The following is a 17,082-nucleotide window of genomic DNA, read 5'->3' on the forward strand; positions in this document are numbered from 1 at the left end:
ACCTGCTTCAGCAGCAGCACTCAACTGGATAGTTGTTAGTTAGATAGTCTAACTAACTAGTTAGTTAGTTAGGCTGCCCAGGGAAGTGGTTGAGTATACCCTGGCGGTATTTAAAAGACAGGTAGACATAGCGCTTAGAGATATGGTTTAGTGATGGTTTTTGTCAGTGTTAGGTTGATCGTTGGACTAGATGATCTGAAAGGTCCCTTCCAACCTTGGCAATTCTACAATTCTATGGACACCGGACTGATATTGGGAAGCATTAGGTAAGAGCCTGGCTGTCAAAGGCAGTTCTCCGTGTACCTCCAATAACACCTTATAATCCAGTGAGAAGCTACCACTCTTCTACCGGAGGCGATAAAATCAGCCATATGCTGGTGCCCTGTGTATTCTTATTCAAAATAATAGCTTAAACCACCAATGGTGATATAAGATCATTCTAAATCGCCTCAACTAAACCAGGTAAAGACCAGTGGTGTTACAATGCCAGCACCTCCGTTAGCATTTCTAACCAACTTCAACAGTGGAAAGCAGCTACATGGGCATCGAGAGGGAAAAGCCACTTGCTGCAGGAAAAGCTCCCACAGGCACAACACGCCAGTAGATGCGAATTGCTGTAGCCTTAGGGATACATTTAGTCATAGTTACAGATAAATAGCCTGTGTGAAAAGGAAATGCAAGTTGTGCATATGTTTCTTTAACAGATCTACGACTACTGCTTTGCTGTTCTAGCCCCTACCTTCAGCACTAATAAACACCTCTCTTCCAACACACATCACGCCTGACTACTTCAGTCCTGGCTCCCTGGAACAGCTCTACAAATTCAGGTCAATTTATAAAGCCTCTTGAGTTCAATTAAAAGCACATATACTTCTACTTTGCAGAAACAAAATACAGAAAAGATCAACCCGCTTCTTCGTTCCCTTGTGAGAAAACAGTACAGAAAAGATGTGTCAATGCCTGCTCAGAATCACTAACAAAAGCAAGTCAGTGTGAAGCAAAATACCAGTTTGAAAATCGCCACCTACAATGCAGAGATCCAGAGACCCCATTTCACATGGGGTGTACTCTCGCAACAGGCGGGCAAAAGAACAAGCAGAAAGCAGAAAATCCAGGCTCTCAACCATCGGGGAAATCCAGAAACCCGCTCAGTAGCACCTTTAATGGAACTAAAATAAATCACCAAGGAGACGGAAGAGGTAGAGGGAAGAACAAGGTTTAGACTCCCCAAACAGCGAGTCCTCTCGCTGGAAGCTGAGCAACAGCTATTCACTTACAGACACATAGTTTTCAGTAACACCAGGGAAACTTAACTTTAGAAATGGAGCCAAAAGCTGCTGTGGACAAACTGTGATAATAAAAAGAGCGTGTACCTTTTCTAAGGAAAATACATCAAATATAATTCTGAAATTCAGCCACTGGTCTTCCTAAAGCTAAGGTTTGAGCTCCTCAGAAAGGCTGACAGCTACTGCAAAACTGCCAAGTAAGGAAATAACTAATCTGAGGGATAAAAATTAATGGGAGTTTAGTATTGTCGCTCAGTTTTCTTGTAGTTTAAAAATTACTACGTAATTTATTGACTACGACTCTCGAAACAGCAGTAGTTATTTCAGAGCAGAGGATAATCCCTGGGAGGTTAACTATTCCTCCCAAAACACGCGTGGTGGATATACATGTGATTCTGTGATTTTATCTAACCGAGCTGTGATTCCACGCTATGCCGTTAGTGAGCTGCTGCATCCAACAACCTCAGACCACATCTTTGCAATTCACACTACTAGGGATCAGAAGTCTCAAAGGCTACCCACGAATTACTCTTTTCTAACCGGTTTTCTAACACACCCCTCAGCAATACGTGCCTGAAAAGTAAATATTCTGTCACAGGTCAGCAGGTGGTTAAGAAAACCAGTGAGAGGGCACACAGATTAGCAATGAAATGCTTTGGAAATAAGAAAAGAAAGCAGTTTTTAACAATGATAATTATCAGAAGAGTTTGGCCCTTTCACTGCCTACTGGTTTTCGACCCAGCACGTGCAGCAAAAGGCATCCGCTCACAGAACTGACGCAGAGAGTGAAAAACTGCTGGTTTCACCTGTCACTGATTCAGCCCCAAAATGCACCACAAATATGAGCCACACCGAAATTTCCCCACCGGGGTTATGCCGGAGTCAGTCCTTCCTCGTTCCGTACAGTTTGAAACAGGTTCGCATATTAAGGACAGTTTTAAGCTTTTCCTATCTTTAGGCAAACAGTCTTTAGGCTACCTTGAGTCTTATATTACAAAGAGAAATATAAGACCAAAAAAGCTTTAATTTAACAACACAAGCCTAGCCAGATGTTCAGCCAGCACCACTAATCCCAGCCTCCCCGCTATCTGGAGCAGCACAAAGGACAAGGCTGCTGTGAATGTCACCCGAAGCCTTAGATTACAGGTTCTGCTCCACCACAACAGCCAGGCAGAGGGTCTTCTCCACTGTCTACTACAAAGACACACTCCCAACAGTTACAGGGATGCGCCCTTGCTGGAGTGACCTAATTAAGAGTCTAAACAAGAAGTAGCCAGAGGAAGGCTACAAATTCTTAACCGCTTTTTTTTTTTTTTTCCCTGTTTCTGCCTCAAATTAAGTATTTGTAGCCAGTTGCCCATGCAGACATTTGCCTGGGTATGTGATAACAGCCTGATGTTCTAATCCCACCCGGGCCTTAAAAGCACAGAATAAAAAATTTTATTTTAAAATAAAAATTAAAAAATGTTACTCTTCTTCTATGTTGAAACTAACATATTTTGCATTATTGCTTAGTCCTTCAGAGGGACATGTTTTACAGGCTTATTTATTAAGATTTCTTTGTTGTCCTACGAAGTGACACTGTATCGCATCCTTTTCGTTATTTTCTGCCACTTAATTACGCCCAACACTGCCCACTAATTGATGTCTTAACACACTAAATTTCCATCAAACTAAAAAATAATTTTTTTTCTGCAAGTCCCCATTTTTGCCCATTTTAATGTTGGGTCTTTCCTACAAAAGTGGTCTGCATCTACATAGATCTTCAAGTCCTTTTTTTCCTCTACCTTCCCTCATGCTAACCCCAAAAAACCAAGATATTTCAAACAAAGTGTTCACTTACAACGTAAAAGAGGAAAAGAATTGAGAAGTCAGAACTTGGGGGAAGGAAAACAGGTAAAATAATTTTCTCCAAGTCAGACTATGTATAAACAAACATCGATAACAAGTTTTGTAATTCACACAGGTACGATCAGAAAGTACTAACAGAATTTACCCAGAAAAATCAAGTACCACTAACACCAGGATGACACAGGGAAGGCAGAGAGAAAGCCAGCTAATGAGTTCCACCAAACCAGCTGAGCCATGGGAATCCACCGCGTGCGCATTATTAGTCTTTCACAAATATAAAGGAGAATGTGCACACTTGAAAGTCTGAGCAGCAGCAAAACTGTCTCTTGCCATGACAATTGTGACAAGTGAAGAGAACTGGCACACCACTGGACAGGGACTGGGACTGGGCAAAAAAATAAAATAAAAAAAAAAATCATCCTCACTCTAGAGCAGAAATACTAGTCCACAAAACTAAATAAGTTCTACTGTGTTGATGTATATATATTACAACATCGTAATCCGAGCTGGAATCCTCTCCTCCACAGCCCTTTTGCTTGGACTGCATTAAAAAGCAGGTGGTGACCACCGCAGCCCAGCATCAGGCTACAAGCACACGCAGAAGACAGGGCAGACCAGAAGCTTTGGCTCCGTTTCCAGCCGTTGCTGAAGCACCACGAAATTCCAGCAAATAGGATATTAAGAAACTGCAGATGCCTATTTCCCCAGCATTAATGGCAGTTTTCTTATTTCCCCAATCTCCTCATTACGACTGCAAGCAAGTATCCTGGCCAAAGACATGTCTCAAGGAGATGCATTTGGCTGGCATTTTGGTAAATCCCAGGAAACCACATAACTTACCTATTAGTGCATAGGAGAGGAACTTATTCACAGAGGTGAGGGCCAACCCAGTGATGGGGCCTGTAGTGTCTTCCGAACGGATTACTTCCAGGAAAGGCCGAAGAAAGACGTTGGGTTCAATTTCAGAGAGCTCTGTTAAAATAAAAATAATTTTGGAGAGAGACATTCAATTAGACTTGATTAATTTCTTTTTAAGAATGCACAGCAAGCTTATTCTCAGAAGAAAGAGGCTGCAATAGGTTAGTTTCAGAAGGGTGGTGGGAAGGTCAGGGTTGCTTTTAAATATGTGATATACATGTGTGTCTATATATATATATTTTAAAATAAATAGTTTGTGAAGTTCACTTTCCTAAGATCTTCAAAACAGCCTTCTAGAGCCTTCTAAAACAAATCCTATTGTAAGAACACTGTAAATGCCACAGAGCCACTACTGCCTAAATTTATGCTTTAATTAATCGGCAGATACGGCTGCATTTTCCTAGTAGTCCTGGAATTGTGTGATCGCATGATCTATATAGACCCTGCCCCAGCTTTTGCCACTTCTGTGACATCCTACGGCACACACAGCCTCATACCAACAACATGCAAAGCACAAATACACAACCAGGTTCCGCTGGATCTCTCAGAGTTCTTTGGTTGAATACAAACTGCATTTCTGCAACACTACAAGTTTGTTCGGCAAAGACAGGAAAAAACCCACAAGATAAATAAATCTTAGAACTCTTTTGTCTTGTTCTCAGAATATCTGTATAAGCCTCTCAAGCAAAGAAGGAAAAAAATGGAACTCTTCTCTACTTGCTGCTTTGGACAGCAAGTATCCTCTCTAAAGCTGCAATACACGGCAGCAGATGCACTGAGCCATTGAGCTGGAGAAAGAAGAACTAACGAGCTTCCTAAACTTTTCCAGATGATCAATGGAAGCTTTAGGAATGAAAAAGAAATAAGAAAAGAATAGCCAGAGCTAGGGAAAGTGACACCCTTTCCCCCCAAAAAAAACAACAAAAACCAAACCAAACCAAAAACCAAAAAACACCACAAGGAATCGAGATAAGAGGAACCTGAGGAGGATTTAGGAGAAAAAGCATTAAAAAGCAGGTGAGGGAAACCACAAGCCAGTACACAAAAAAAAGAGTACTAAAAGTAACTTGGATAATCCTGAGACCAAAAATATTTAAGTATAGACACGTGGCTCAGCTTGCTGAAACCTGTATTTTATTCCTAATAAAAGTTAACAAGTCTAACGGCTCACAGTGTCACAGGAACACTGGCATTTATATTCCTGACGATCCAATATTGCACTTATCTGTTATATGAGCTTCTTTGAGGCGGGGGAGAAAAAAAAGCCTGTAGTTCCTGAATCCTTAGACAAGCTGCTGTTTTTCTATCTACCAACATAAATCAATTACTTTACCTTAAAAAAAAACACAAAACAAAAAACCAAACCCGAACCCTCCTGATTCTACGATAAATGAAATTCCATTCTATCATAGTTCCTATTGAAAAGCCTTAAGTATCAAAGTAAAAACCCTATCAGAAAAGCGTTAACTGTGACAAATCATGGTGAGGAAGCAAAGGAAGAATAATGCAGGGTTTATTATTTTAAATAGTTAAAACCACAGAGAGCAACATCAAAGTGCGATAGTTTTGCTGTTAACTAAAGCAAAACCGCAATTAAAAAAGGAACCTTGGGAATTCATGATGCAGTTACCTTTCAGCCACCAGTTCAAATAAGGCCAACACCACTAACTTGTGAGAGGTTAAAAGGAACGAGATGATTCAATCTTTTTGGCTTAAGAACAACTCCCCCAACTTGTCAAATAATATCCTGGTGTGACATTACAATTGTGTCACCTCTCAATAGCTCATGGAAATGCAGGGGATCATAAGACTCGCTTTCATCAATGTTTATTTAAGTGTGCTTTATAGAGCACTCGTCTGGTTACAAGCACTTGGACAACATTAAATATAGTAAGACTCCTGGGGATCAACGCTCAAACTCTTCTTCCCCAAACCTGATCCTTTCTATAGAACAGTCAGCACCGAATCAATCCACCATAATCCCAGCAATTCCTCCAGCCTCCTTCAATCCAGTGAGCACCAGGATGGAAAAGCTGCACCTTGATTAGTAAGGAAAAATGGGACCTGAGCAGACATACAGAGCTGCACAAGTGGAATGAGATGATGAAGACAAACTCGCTGGCAGAGGAAACACAGGATATCACACTCCACTAAATGCATCTTCAGGACAACAAATAGATATTCTCTTTAGAAGGGTGGGGGGTAGTTTCGGGGTTGTTTTTTTTTTTTTTTTTTTTTTTTTCTTTCTGTTGAAGTTGTGAATCTTGATGTTGTTAAAGATTAGAATCCCCTTCAGCCTAAGTGAAATTTCCCCAAATGGCTTGTCGCAATTCGGATTTAATTTAGGCACATACTGTTGATTACACAGCCGCTCTGGCCAACTTCTCTGATACTCAGAGACTCCAGCTTTTACGGTAACACAGCATTTTACGTGAAGCTCTCTGAACCTGACCATGTACACTGGAAAAATGTTTCAGACTGCATAGTTGGTGCTGTGTTATTGGAAAAAAATTTTAAAAATACACTAAACAAGAAGAGAGTATTTTTAGTGCAAGACTTACCCACTAAAGGACTGCTGTCTGAAAGACCTACATTTCAGTGAAACACCAATCACACTGCTAATTGCATCTGAGGAGTATTCATTTGATTACTACAATCAGCTCTTCTTACCAGTGGCATTTGCAGGCCTTGAGGACTCGCAGGGGTCACCAGCTCCCTTTTCAAGGCAGAACTCAATCTCAGTAGCGGCGCTTGCTTCAACACGAAGATTGGGAGCACAGAAAAACACTCATACTGTAGCTATTCCTACTATATTCTGTCTTTAAACAGAGTACCCTCATTGGCTGAAATATCAGTTCAGCATCTGAAAGTGGCACAAACAACTCCTTTAAGTCAAAGATCAAACCTTTTCATTTAACTCGGTCCCGTTCAGCTCAGTGAAGGTAGCTCAGAAGCTCTCTCCATGAAAAGTTTCCATAGCCTTATAGTAGAGAACCAACCTGCCAGGCCTTTCAGATCAATCACTACAACCACAAGGTTCACTCCGTGCCAGCTTTTACTACCAGTGCTCAAGTTTCATCTAGAGAACAGAAGAGTAGGAACCGAATAATGCTCTTTTCACAATTCTTTGGTAATGTAGGAACATAGTCTTCAAAGGGAACTGTTCTGCCCAGCAAGTTAAAACTTCATGAAAGAGATACTACATACAGTCTTCATCTTTCTTGGCACCAAACTGTAAAAGCAATTGTCTCCTGAAAATATCTAAGAACCTCAGAAAGGGCAGCAAAATCAATTATAACTTTAATAATTCCCTTGCCAAAACGAAGGCTATATAAAGTAAATATTGAATGTTTGGAAGTACATACTTGAACTTTTTATAAAAGCTTTCCAGAAAAAGGAGCTCTGGTTTTTCAACTCTCTGGTTCTTGCTCTGCCAGATTCAAGTTCAGACGTTACAAGTAAGGAATCCATCACCAGCGAGAGACCTGAGAATGGCTGAGAGAGATGTTTCTCCAAGTATGTTTCCGAGCAAGAGACATCTCTCAGTGTTTGAACTAGAAAACACAGGATGGTTTCCTACTTCGGTAACTACTTTCAGCTCTGGGGGGAAAAAAAAAAAAAAAAAAAAAAAAAAAAAAAAAAAAAAAAAAAAGGAAAAGGAAAAATAAAACCAAAAAACCTATCCCAAACCCCACCAACTCTGTAACCATGACCTCAGCCTAGAGTATTACAAGAGGAAAAACTGAACAAGTGTCCACAAGGAAATAAAATTTCCACTAGGGATACCTACAATAGCCTTCCCTTTCAATCCACCCAAAGCTAGGGAAAATTATACTAAAACATCATATAGTCTTACATGAAGAGCTTGGGCTGCTTTGGGGACCACCACCCATTCTTTTCACGCAGGTCCCTTCAACAAATTTTAAGGGAAGCAAACAAAGACCACCACTACACCCAAAAATGCTCAGCTTGCCCAAAGCAGCACGTGGAGATTGAGAAGAAGGGAAAGAATATCTCAAGTAGCACATCAGAAAGCCAACTCTTCAGGCTGGCAATTTTAATACGAGGACGGAATTCCTTTGATACCACAGTGCTTTCCTTCATTCATCCTATGGATTATTTGTGCTTAGACACACATGCCTATGAAGATATTTAAACAACTAACTCATGTTTAAGCACCTAACTCCCATTTCAGCGATCCCATCCAGCCGTTCCGGCACTTCAGCAAACAAACTGCATCAGACCTTCGGCATCCCCTTTCTCCTGAAGAACAGGAGCAGGTCTCCCCCTCGGAAGAGGTTTCTTATCGTTCGCACACTGTTGGCACATTCCTGATCTAAAACGCTCCCATAAGCTGCTTTCTCTGGCAGTTCCAACTCTTCACTCCTGAATGACTCTTATCGGGATCGGCTATGCGTTACCGAATCAAGAGCAAACGAACAAGAAAAAATTGTTTATGACAAGTTATTTCAACATCGTTTGTCCCCAGGACAGGCAACTGCAACCCAAACCTCATGACCTGGACTCCTCTTCTGTGGCAGCTGTTGGCCTTTGAGGCCCAGCCTTCGGAAAGGATCCCACGCAGACGAGCTCAGGCAAGAGCGATGCTTCAAGCACGTGCTGTTACGTTCCCTGCGTACGTACCGAACCGTACAACCGCCAGGCATTCTCTTTTCTTGTTAAGGTGAGGAAAAAGACCGAGATAACACTGTAACGGAGCAGAAATCCAGCTCTTCAGGACTCCTGCCTGGGAGCTCAGTGAGTTTATGCCACAGAAAATTGAGGTACCAGCAAGTGTTTCCTGGCTCACCCTCAAAAACACTTTCTGCAAACACTGCCTTTCAGGCCTACGTGACTTCATACGCGCTTTATTCTTAGTTCAACCACCGAACACCAAAACATTTTGTCTTTTTATCCAAGGCTGAGAAGTCCCTACAGTCTCTCTCGGACAGTTAGAGAGAAGAAAAGTTCCAAGGGAAAAGGAGAGAATTGTACTCGCTTTTTAAAACCATCTGAAAGTATTGAGTAGCAACACTCAGACGCGCTTCTGGAGTCTTTAACTGCTGGAATAACTACAAGCTTAATCTCACCCGGATCAAAACGCAGGATCACAGAGAAAGGAGAAACCCCTTTGAGTTAGTCCTGTGATTATCTGATGGTTAATTTAGAAATTAACAAATCTAGCAAACAGAACTACAGTAACTTGTTCCTCTAAAAATTTGTTTTAGAGTTAGTTAGCGAACAGCCCCAGAACACTGTATGAGTATCGGTTCTGGGTCCCTTGGCAAAATGACAATTTCAGCAGCTCTACTGAATCTACATTTCAGCCGATGAGTGGAGGAGGCACACGTTTCACCACTCCAAAAACAAACTCTCCAGAATGACTGGAACACGTGCCACCGTGCACCTGCAGTGAAAGACATGCCCTGACTTCTAGCTAGGAAGTTTAGTCCAACATTTAACTCCAGCTCAGTAACAGCCAATTAATGTAGGGTAACAAGTGTACAAAAGCTAAGATAGATGATCCTCATTCCTTTGCTCCGCTCTCCTGAGACCCCACCTGGAGTACTGCATCAGCACAGGAAGGACACGGACCTGTTGGAACAGGTCCAGAGGAGGCCACAAAGATGCTCAGAGGGCTGAAGCACTTCTGCTACGAGGACAAGCTGAGAGAGTTGGGGTTATTTAGCCTGAAGAAGGCCTTATAGCCTCTTCCAGTACCTAAAGGGGGCTACAGGAGAGATGGGGAGGGACTATTTGTCAGGGGTTGGAGCGATAGGGTGAGGGGTAATGGTTTTAAATTGAAAGGGGGGAGATCTAGATTAGATCTTGGGAAGAAATTCTTTCCTGTGAGGGTGGTGAGACACTGGAACAAGTTGCCCAGAGAAGCTGTGGCTGCCCCATCCCTGGAGGTGTTCAAGGTCAGGCTGGATGGGGCTTTGAGCAACCTGGTCTGGTGGGAGGTGTCCCTGCCCAGGGCAGGGGGGTTGGAAATCAATGATCTTTAAGGTCCCTTCCAACCCAAACCATTCTATGATTCTATAATTTGTTCCTGAATGTGTGTTCCCCTCTGCACTGTCCTGGCATAGTTGAGGTTTCGAGTAGTATACAGTAGGTCATCAAAAAGAGTAGCCACTTGACATTCCCTATAGGTTCCTCAAAATTATCATTGTCTTATCCCAATCTAAGCTCTGAATAGATGAGGAGAACTGACAGCTGAGGAGCCAGGAGCCTACATTCTACCTTCCGCATAAAGAACGCATAAAGACTGCAAACTATTTTAAAAAGCTGCTGGGATTGCACCACACAACATACAAACTCACACAAAGTTTGCTTCAACACGTCCCCACGGTATCTCTGAAGTCAAGAGATTCATTCTGCTAAGTGTTACCAAAAGCTTTACATACGATATAAGCAAACAGAGGCCCAAAATTAAGGATATTCAAGCTAATGAAGGAGAAATGAGAATTAACTACTATCCTTTTCAGTATGCCTGTAAAATATACCCTTCAAAGCAAAATCCCTGTGAATTAAAGTGGTCATTCAGGGGCCCAGGCCCACCATATCAAGAGGGACACGGTGCCATTCACAGCCACACATGAATGCAAGGCTAGAATTACAAATGCAGTTTGACAAGGGGAACCCGGAGCTGTCAAGCCTGTTCTGTTTGCCTAATTTCATTACAATGGCACAAATGCTTTCATTTGTCACACTCCAGCTTCATGTGTTTATCTCCCTTTCATTAAACATGACTTTAACAAATGATTGTTCCGTAGTGCCAAGATCTCAAGCGCCCCTCAGAATTGAGATTTTGATTTTGGGGAAGGCTGACAGAATGCATACTGAGCACTGGATTCTTGATATCCTCTGGTCAGGGCAGCATAAACTCAACTGAAATATCATCTCCTGTAGGAATTATTTACATCTACCAGCAAAGCAGGAGCACTGACAGTCCCACCAGTGTTAGCCATTAGTTATCAGGGCTTTCATCTGATGCCATGCTTCAAATTCAGATCTTCTGACTGCCCACTAAAAATCCCTGGGCATTTTTTTCCACAAGCAGGTACCTGCCACAGTATCTTCAGCCAAAATTACACTGAAAACTGCAGCTGTGTCTCCACTGTTATTCCAAGCGCTTTTCACCCAGCTGTAGTATTCTTTTCTGGAGGGAGTGATATTACGAGAAGTAGAAGATACTCACTTCATTCACAAGGAAAACAAATGCCACCAACAGGAAGCATGGAGCTACGCAAAGCGCAACCTTTCATGGCTTCCATCCAGATGGACTTAAAGTACAGACACTTCTTGAATTTTTAACACCAGTCATACAGATTGCTGAGTGCAGAAAAATATTAAGTTTTTGGGATAGCAGCTTATTTCAAAAGTTATTTAATTCTACCCTTATTTCTTAGCACCTCAGAGACAGCAGAGATGGGAATAATTGCGTCTTGACAAACTTTTTTCCTGAGCTATGGTTGACATCTGTTGGTCAGAGGTTATATTCAAAAGGCTCTGCTTCAAAACAAGAATAGCTCTTAAAGTGAGCTGAGGTGTAATTTGGCAAGGCAAGGTTGAAGGTCACCAGGAGAAGACCTTGCTATGAATCCTTGGGTATTTTCTCCCACCCTGTGACCTGAACACCTCTAAAAAGACCATGACGATTCTGATGAAAGGCAACAAATCAATTAACTCTACATAGTAAAAGCCTACTGTTTCCAAACTGGTCTCCCATGAATGTATTTATTGCCAGTGTGAACAGTAATATCCAACTACCTTTGAGTGCAATTTCAATGCTAATCAACCCATCCTTGTTTTCTAGAAACCCTTCCTCCTACGCCATGTTAGAGGATGAGCACTAGACCAAACACCTGATTGTGCTAGCACATTCCAGAGAACGATTAGACCAAGACCCACGGCTTGTAAACCCACATATGCAAATTCAGAATTACTTAAATAAACGTCGCTCTCCATTACAGAGAGACTGATTGTTCTCAGGGAAAGGAGATAGCGGAATACAGCTGACCTGAGCCTCTGATAAGTTCTGGAATACACAATTACTTTTGTGGCTTTTTCAGGATGCAAGCTCTAAACTCTCAGTGCCAATTGTAACTGCACTTAATCCTACTCCAGAAAACTGAACTGCCCAATCGCTCTGCAAAAACTGAGATCCTATCCCTTTCTGAAGGGCTTTTTTTCCCCATGGGTGGAAGTTACTTAACACAAAGCTCTGAACAATTTCCAAGGAAGAGAAAGCAACCTTCCCATAAACTACAAGGAAAAAGTCCTTCAGTAAGCAAAAGAGGGAAGGGTTTCACAGGTAACTGGAAGCTTAACATCTATTCTTTACAAAAACAAAACACAAACCCCAAAACATCCCATAACAATGTGAGTGAAACGCAGGTAACCTTCACCTTTTGTCTCTGTTTAGAACCAGCTGAAATCGTTTCGAAAGATTTCCTACAGAAAGTCACCACATGTGACAACAGCCAGTTCTCGTGATGAACCCGCACCAAGCTCTGAACTTCAGAACCCAGGGGCAACTCCTCTGATCCGATGACATCCAACTCGAAATGAAATTACTAAACCAAACTAAACCAAAGCAAAAGAGCAGTCATCCCATGACAAATTCATCTGCCCTTGACCAAACGCTGATAGTTATTGATCTTGCTGCTGTTGTGAATTAGGGCCAGGTTTCCCAAGGTTCCCTCCTAATACGCGGAAGAGAGCACGGCCACTCTAACAAGGCCGACCAGGCTAAATGAAACCCACGGGGAATTGCACCGCTCACTGCCAAGTCCAGAGGATGGACTGATCCGTCCGTCTTGCTGACAGCACAAGTTTGATGTATGTCAAGTTTAAGCACTCTTTTCCCCTCTCTAAAAGAAATTGGCACATGTCGAAGGAAGAGCAATTAGGTTGTGACACTCTACAGAACTCTATTCAGTCACTGGACTTGCTTCACTATATTTTATACGTCTTGCACGGTACCAGGCCCAAACTAAGCAGGCAATTTAAAAGCCCAGGAGAAATTAAAACTTCTTCCCTGGTATTTTAAAGCACAGTAATTCTCCACAGCTTTGTGTGTCTACCGTGCTATGAATAGCTCTCTCATTGCAAATTCACCACGTTGTGAAAAGGAAAGCTTCACTATTTCTAAGAGGCTGGAGAAAAAGATTACAGTTTTATCATCAATTAGCTGTCTGGATGTTACCCCGTTCTGTTTGCCCCTTCCTCAAGGGAAGCCCATGAGTGCCAAGGGGAAAAATTAAAAGAAAATTGAAGAACAACAAATCCCAAACAAGGCAAGACATTTCTTGTGTTGCCAGAGAATCTAAAAAGCATCAGTGAGACAAACAAAATCCGAAGAATGAAATGAAGAAAAGCCTGATGGCTCAAGAGGAAAGAGAATCTTTTAATGACAAAAATCTCTCAGAAGATTAATGTGCCTTGCTGTTATGATTTACACAAATTCTTCTATCCAGAACAAACAAATCTAGGAGATGTCGTGCTTGGCTATGCTATTACCAGAAAGTAAAATTCCCAAGTGCTAATGGCAAAACACAATTGCCCAGAGCTCAAGAATCAACACACGAAGTTACCACAGATGCAAAACAGGAGCCTCAGGGAGAGGAGGCCGTGAAACATCCTGGGAATATTGCTTTCAAACCTACAGGAGTGGAAAGAGAATAGGAGCAGAAGGGAGAAAGCACTGGCCTGGTGGCAGGCAATCCAACTGTTGCCTTAAGACATTGCAACAGTAAAAATATTAAGCAACTTTTTTTTCCTCCCACAGCAATAATTGAAGCAATCAGTAATCTGTGTACATACACACAAGCAGAAATTCAGAGTGCCTCTGTTAAAACTCAGCTCCATTCCTAGAACAACAAAAACAAGAGAATATTACGTTCTTGAGAATGGACTGGGGAAATAAATTAATTTCTGCATATTGCTATGGGCTAGAGTGATCTACTGATAAAGCGCTGGTGGTACATGAAGGAAGCAGAAGCCCAAGATGTAACACTCATTTACAATTTTGGCAACTGGAGAGACCTGTGAATGCAATTCAGCTTCAGTGACCACCAAATAAGATGTATGTTAAGATGGGCATCAGTATTATGTCAGTCCCCAACTCCATCTAATACATTTTTTTCCATGTCCTGGAATCATGCATCAGCTCTAAAACAATCAAATGTCTCTGAAGAATCAAAATGACCTAAAAAAATCTGTGAAGAAACTAAGAGGTTCCACACATCCATATAAAATTAGTTGCCCTTATTGCAGCCTGGACAGAGGAATACACAAGCAGTTACTTTCTCTACCCGTTGGGAGCCTAAGCTTTATACTTCACCACATCTGATTATGAAGACAGTAATTCAGCCTCCATTAACAAACCCCGTTAATTACTAGGGTCAAAGCACCATTGGAAAGGAAAGACCAAAGTTTATTAACAGGTGAGAGGTAGAAAAGTATTTTTTGATTCCTATTCTGCCTGCTCCTCCGCACTCAGAAGATCTATATACTTAATTAAATAGAAATTATATTCCTTCAGCAGAAAAAAAGGTACAGGTAGTTCGGAATGAGTCCTCTTCCAAGCAGCAAGAGTTTGGTACCATTTGGGGTCCCACCTGAACTAGCTGTTTGCTCAGCAAGAGATGATCCTTGTTGGCGATGTCCATAATTGGCATTCTGAAACCAAAGCTAGGATTGTTTTGGTCAGGAAAACTTGCCAAGAACACTTTTTTCTTGCAGCCTATACAGTTAAACACTACTGATTTTGTTCCACTTGCGCTGTCTGAAGAAGCTGATGGGACAGAAATTAAAGAATCTTTGGATTTTCGTATTTCGTGTTGTGCTTTACCCAGTTCTATATAAACTTACCCAGGATTTTGACGCGATTTCCCATCAGGAGGTCTAAACAATGCTACATATCCTACTTACGCTACTATTTCAGAACACATCCAAGTACAGGTAGCCTGTGAATGCAACTATTTCCACGAGGCAACATGATATTCTGAAACACCAGACTGAGTCAAAGCTCCCTCTGCAACACCTTTGGCCAATGATGGGTTGCAATCCAGGGCAAATTTTTTCCCTGCTCACATACTTAACATTCCCAATTTAGACAAAGTTTTTCAGGGCAGAAAGAGACCGTGTGTATAGCGACAGCTTGTATCTCTCCTGGCAAGACTGCAAATGGAAAATAAATACACAGTATGGCTTGACGCGGTCCTGCTCCCTGTTGCATCAGCTTCTCCGAAGCGGTGATTTAAGAGATGACCCATATCAGCAGGCTTGTATAAGGAGTACGAGTAACTCCTTGGTCCATAGGGCACTACCACTATACCTTAGAAAGAAAACACTGGTTACAGTCACTAAAATAGTGCTAAATAGATCTATTTTAGTCTATTGCTAATGTTTTCGATCTAGTACATGCCCATGACAGTGCTTCCAAAGCTCAACTGAGTGATCCCGTCCTAACTTTACAGGCCATCACTGAGTCCATGCTGTCCAGCAAGAGTGGTCTAAAAAGCAACAGCACAGCACAAAACTCCAACTCCCACAGAAAACAGGGCTGTTTGTTCAAGCCAGCCCCCGGTTCACACACTTTTGTAGGCTTCTTCAATGCCTCTCTCCTTCCCTGAGGGCACAAGGCAGCCCCGGTCTCCGACTGAAAGACACAGCACACACTGAACAGGTCAGTGGCCACAGCTCCGCTTTAACCTCTCACCCCTCACTTTCTGCTGTCGTGACCTCTGGGATGGAACCGTTACACCTCAACAGTGTTTGTTCCCAAGACTTGGTAAAAAGGCAACAACGGAAGAATTTCCTTTTGATTTTGAAGCCCAGACCTACAGAATTTGCTCTGACAGGATATAAGCACATGTGCAAATAAACTGAGCATCAGACAGCAGCAAGGTCCTCGATCACAGACAGGGAAATGAGTCTGCTCTCAGCCTCTGCCACTTGTCTCCCCTTCGTGCTCTTGGGCAAGTCACTTCACCTCTGCTTCAATTCCTGAAAATTCAATGAAAAGACAACACAGTTGGCCTTTTTAAGTGCTGTGCCATCATATCACCTGGAAATAATCTCAAAAAGGCAGCTTACATTAACAGCAATTCAATAAAGGCTTTCTGCCCTGTTACCCCATGCTTCCCCAGAAACCAAAAGTCAATTAAGACTCTTGGTGAAGGAAGCTATTTTTCAAGTTCATATTTAAATTCAGGAAATATGACAAGCACTGTATAACACAGGTTAAGATCAGAGTAATCTTTATAATCTATCACACAGAAAACCAGTAATTCAGTTCGTGAAGTATCAAGGAAATTAACAGGGACATATTGGGAGTCACGTCTAGAAACAACTTGCCAGTGGTCGGCCACTCACTTTTGGGGTGTCAGGGTTAAGGAACTTTATTTCAAAAAAAAAAAAAAAAAAGCAACCTAACTTTCAGAGGAGCTAATGAATGAGGGGAAGAAAACATACTTCATTTTCTAAAAAGCAGCAGTTAAACAGCTAGTAAATTCTCAGGGCCTCGTCAGAATGAAACCACTTGACGCAGTTTGTTCAGCTTTGAGGCCAGTGCTTAAAACCAGAAAGCGACTCTAGGTAACAGAAGGACTTCGAGGGCCCTTCCAAAAACTTGGGATGAAATCCCAAAGCTCTGGGAGAGCAAGGCGAGCACCTGTTTTCCTGAACAGTCGATTTTTTTTTATGCTGCATACTTTACACAGAAGCTGCATTATTCTGGAGAAGCTGCATTCCAGCCAAAAGTGCACAGTTAATGTTTTTTGCAGCCCCCAGCCTCCAGTGATGGATGACCATCTTATAATGAAATACTTTATGCTCAATCAACTTACAAATAACGGATGTTTTATCACACTGAATTAAAAAGAATGTTTTTAACACACACACACAAAAAAAAGTGCAACAGACCAAGAGGATCAGTGATGAGCAGAAGCAAAAGTTAGTCCTGTTAAGGGTGGTTAAAAAAAATAATCCAACTGATGTTTCACTTTAACTCTTTCAC

General features: G+C 41.9%; 1 protein-coding gene across 2 annotated transcripts in view; it reads right to left on the minus strand.

The window, feature by feature from the left end:
* Positions 1-17,082, minus strand: part of GBF1 (golgi brefeldin A resistant guanine nucleotide exchange factor 1) — a 105,161-nt gene that overhangs the window by 46,290 nt on the left and 41,789 nt on the right. For both annotated transcript variants that reach the window (XM_074154240.1, XM_074154239.1), the window contains exon 3: positions 3,978-4,109. In XM_074154240.1, coding sequence (XP_074010341.1) covers positions 3,978-4,109 — 132 coding nt within the window. The remainder of the gene's footprint in view (positions 1-3,977; positions 4,110-17,082) is intronic.

Source organism: Numenius arquata, chromosome 10 (genome assembly GCF_964106895.1).
Source record: "Numenius arquata chromosome 10, bNumArq3.hap1.1, whole genome shotgun sequence".
NCBI classification, from domain to species: Eukaryota; Metazoa; Chordata; class Aves; order Charadriiformes; family Scolopacidae; genus Numenius; species Numenius arquata.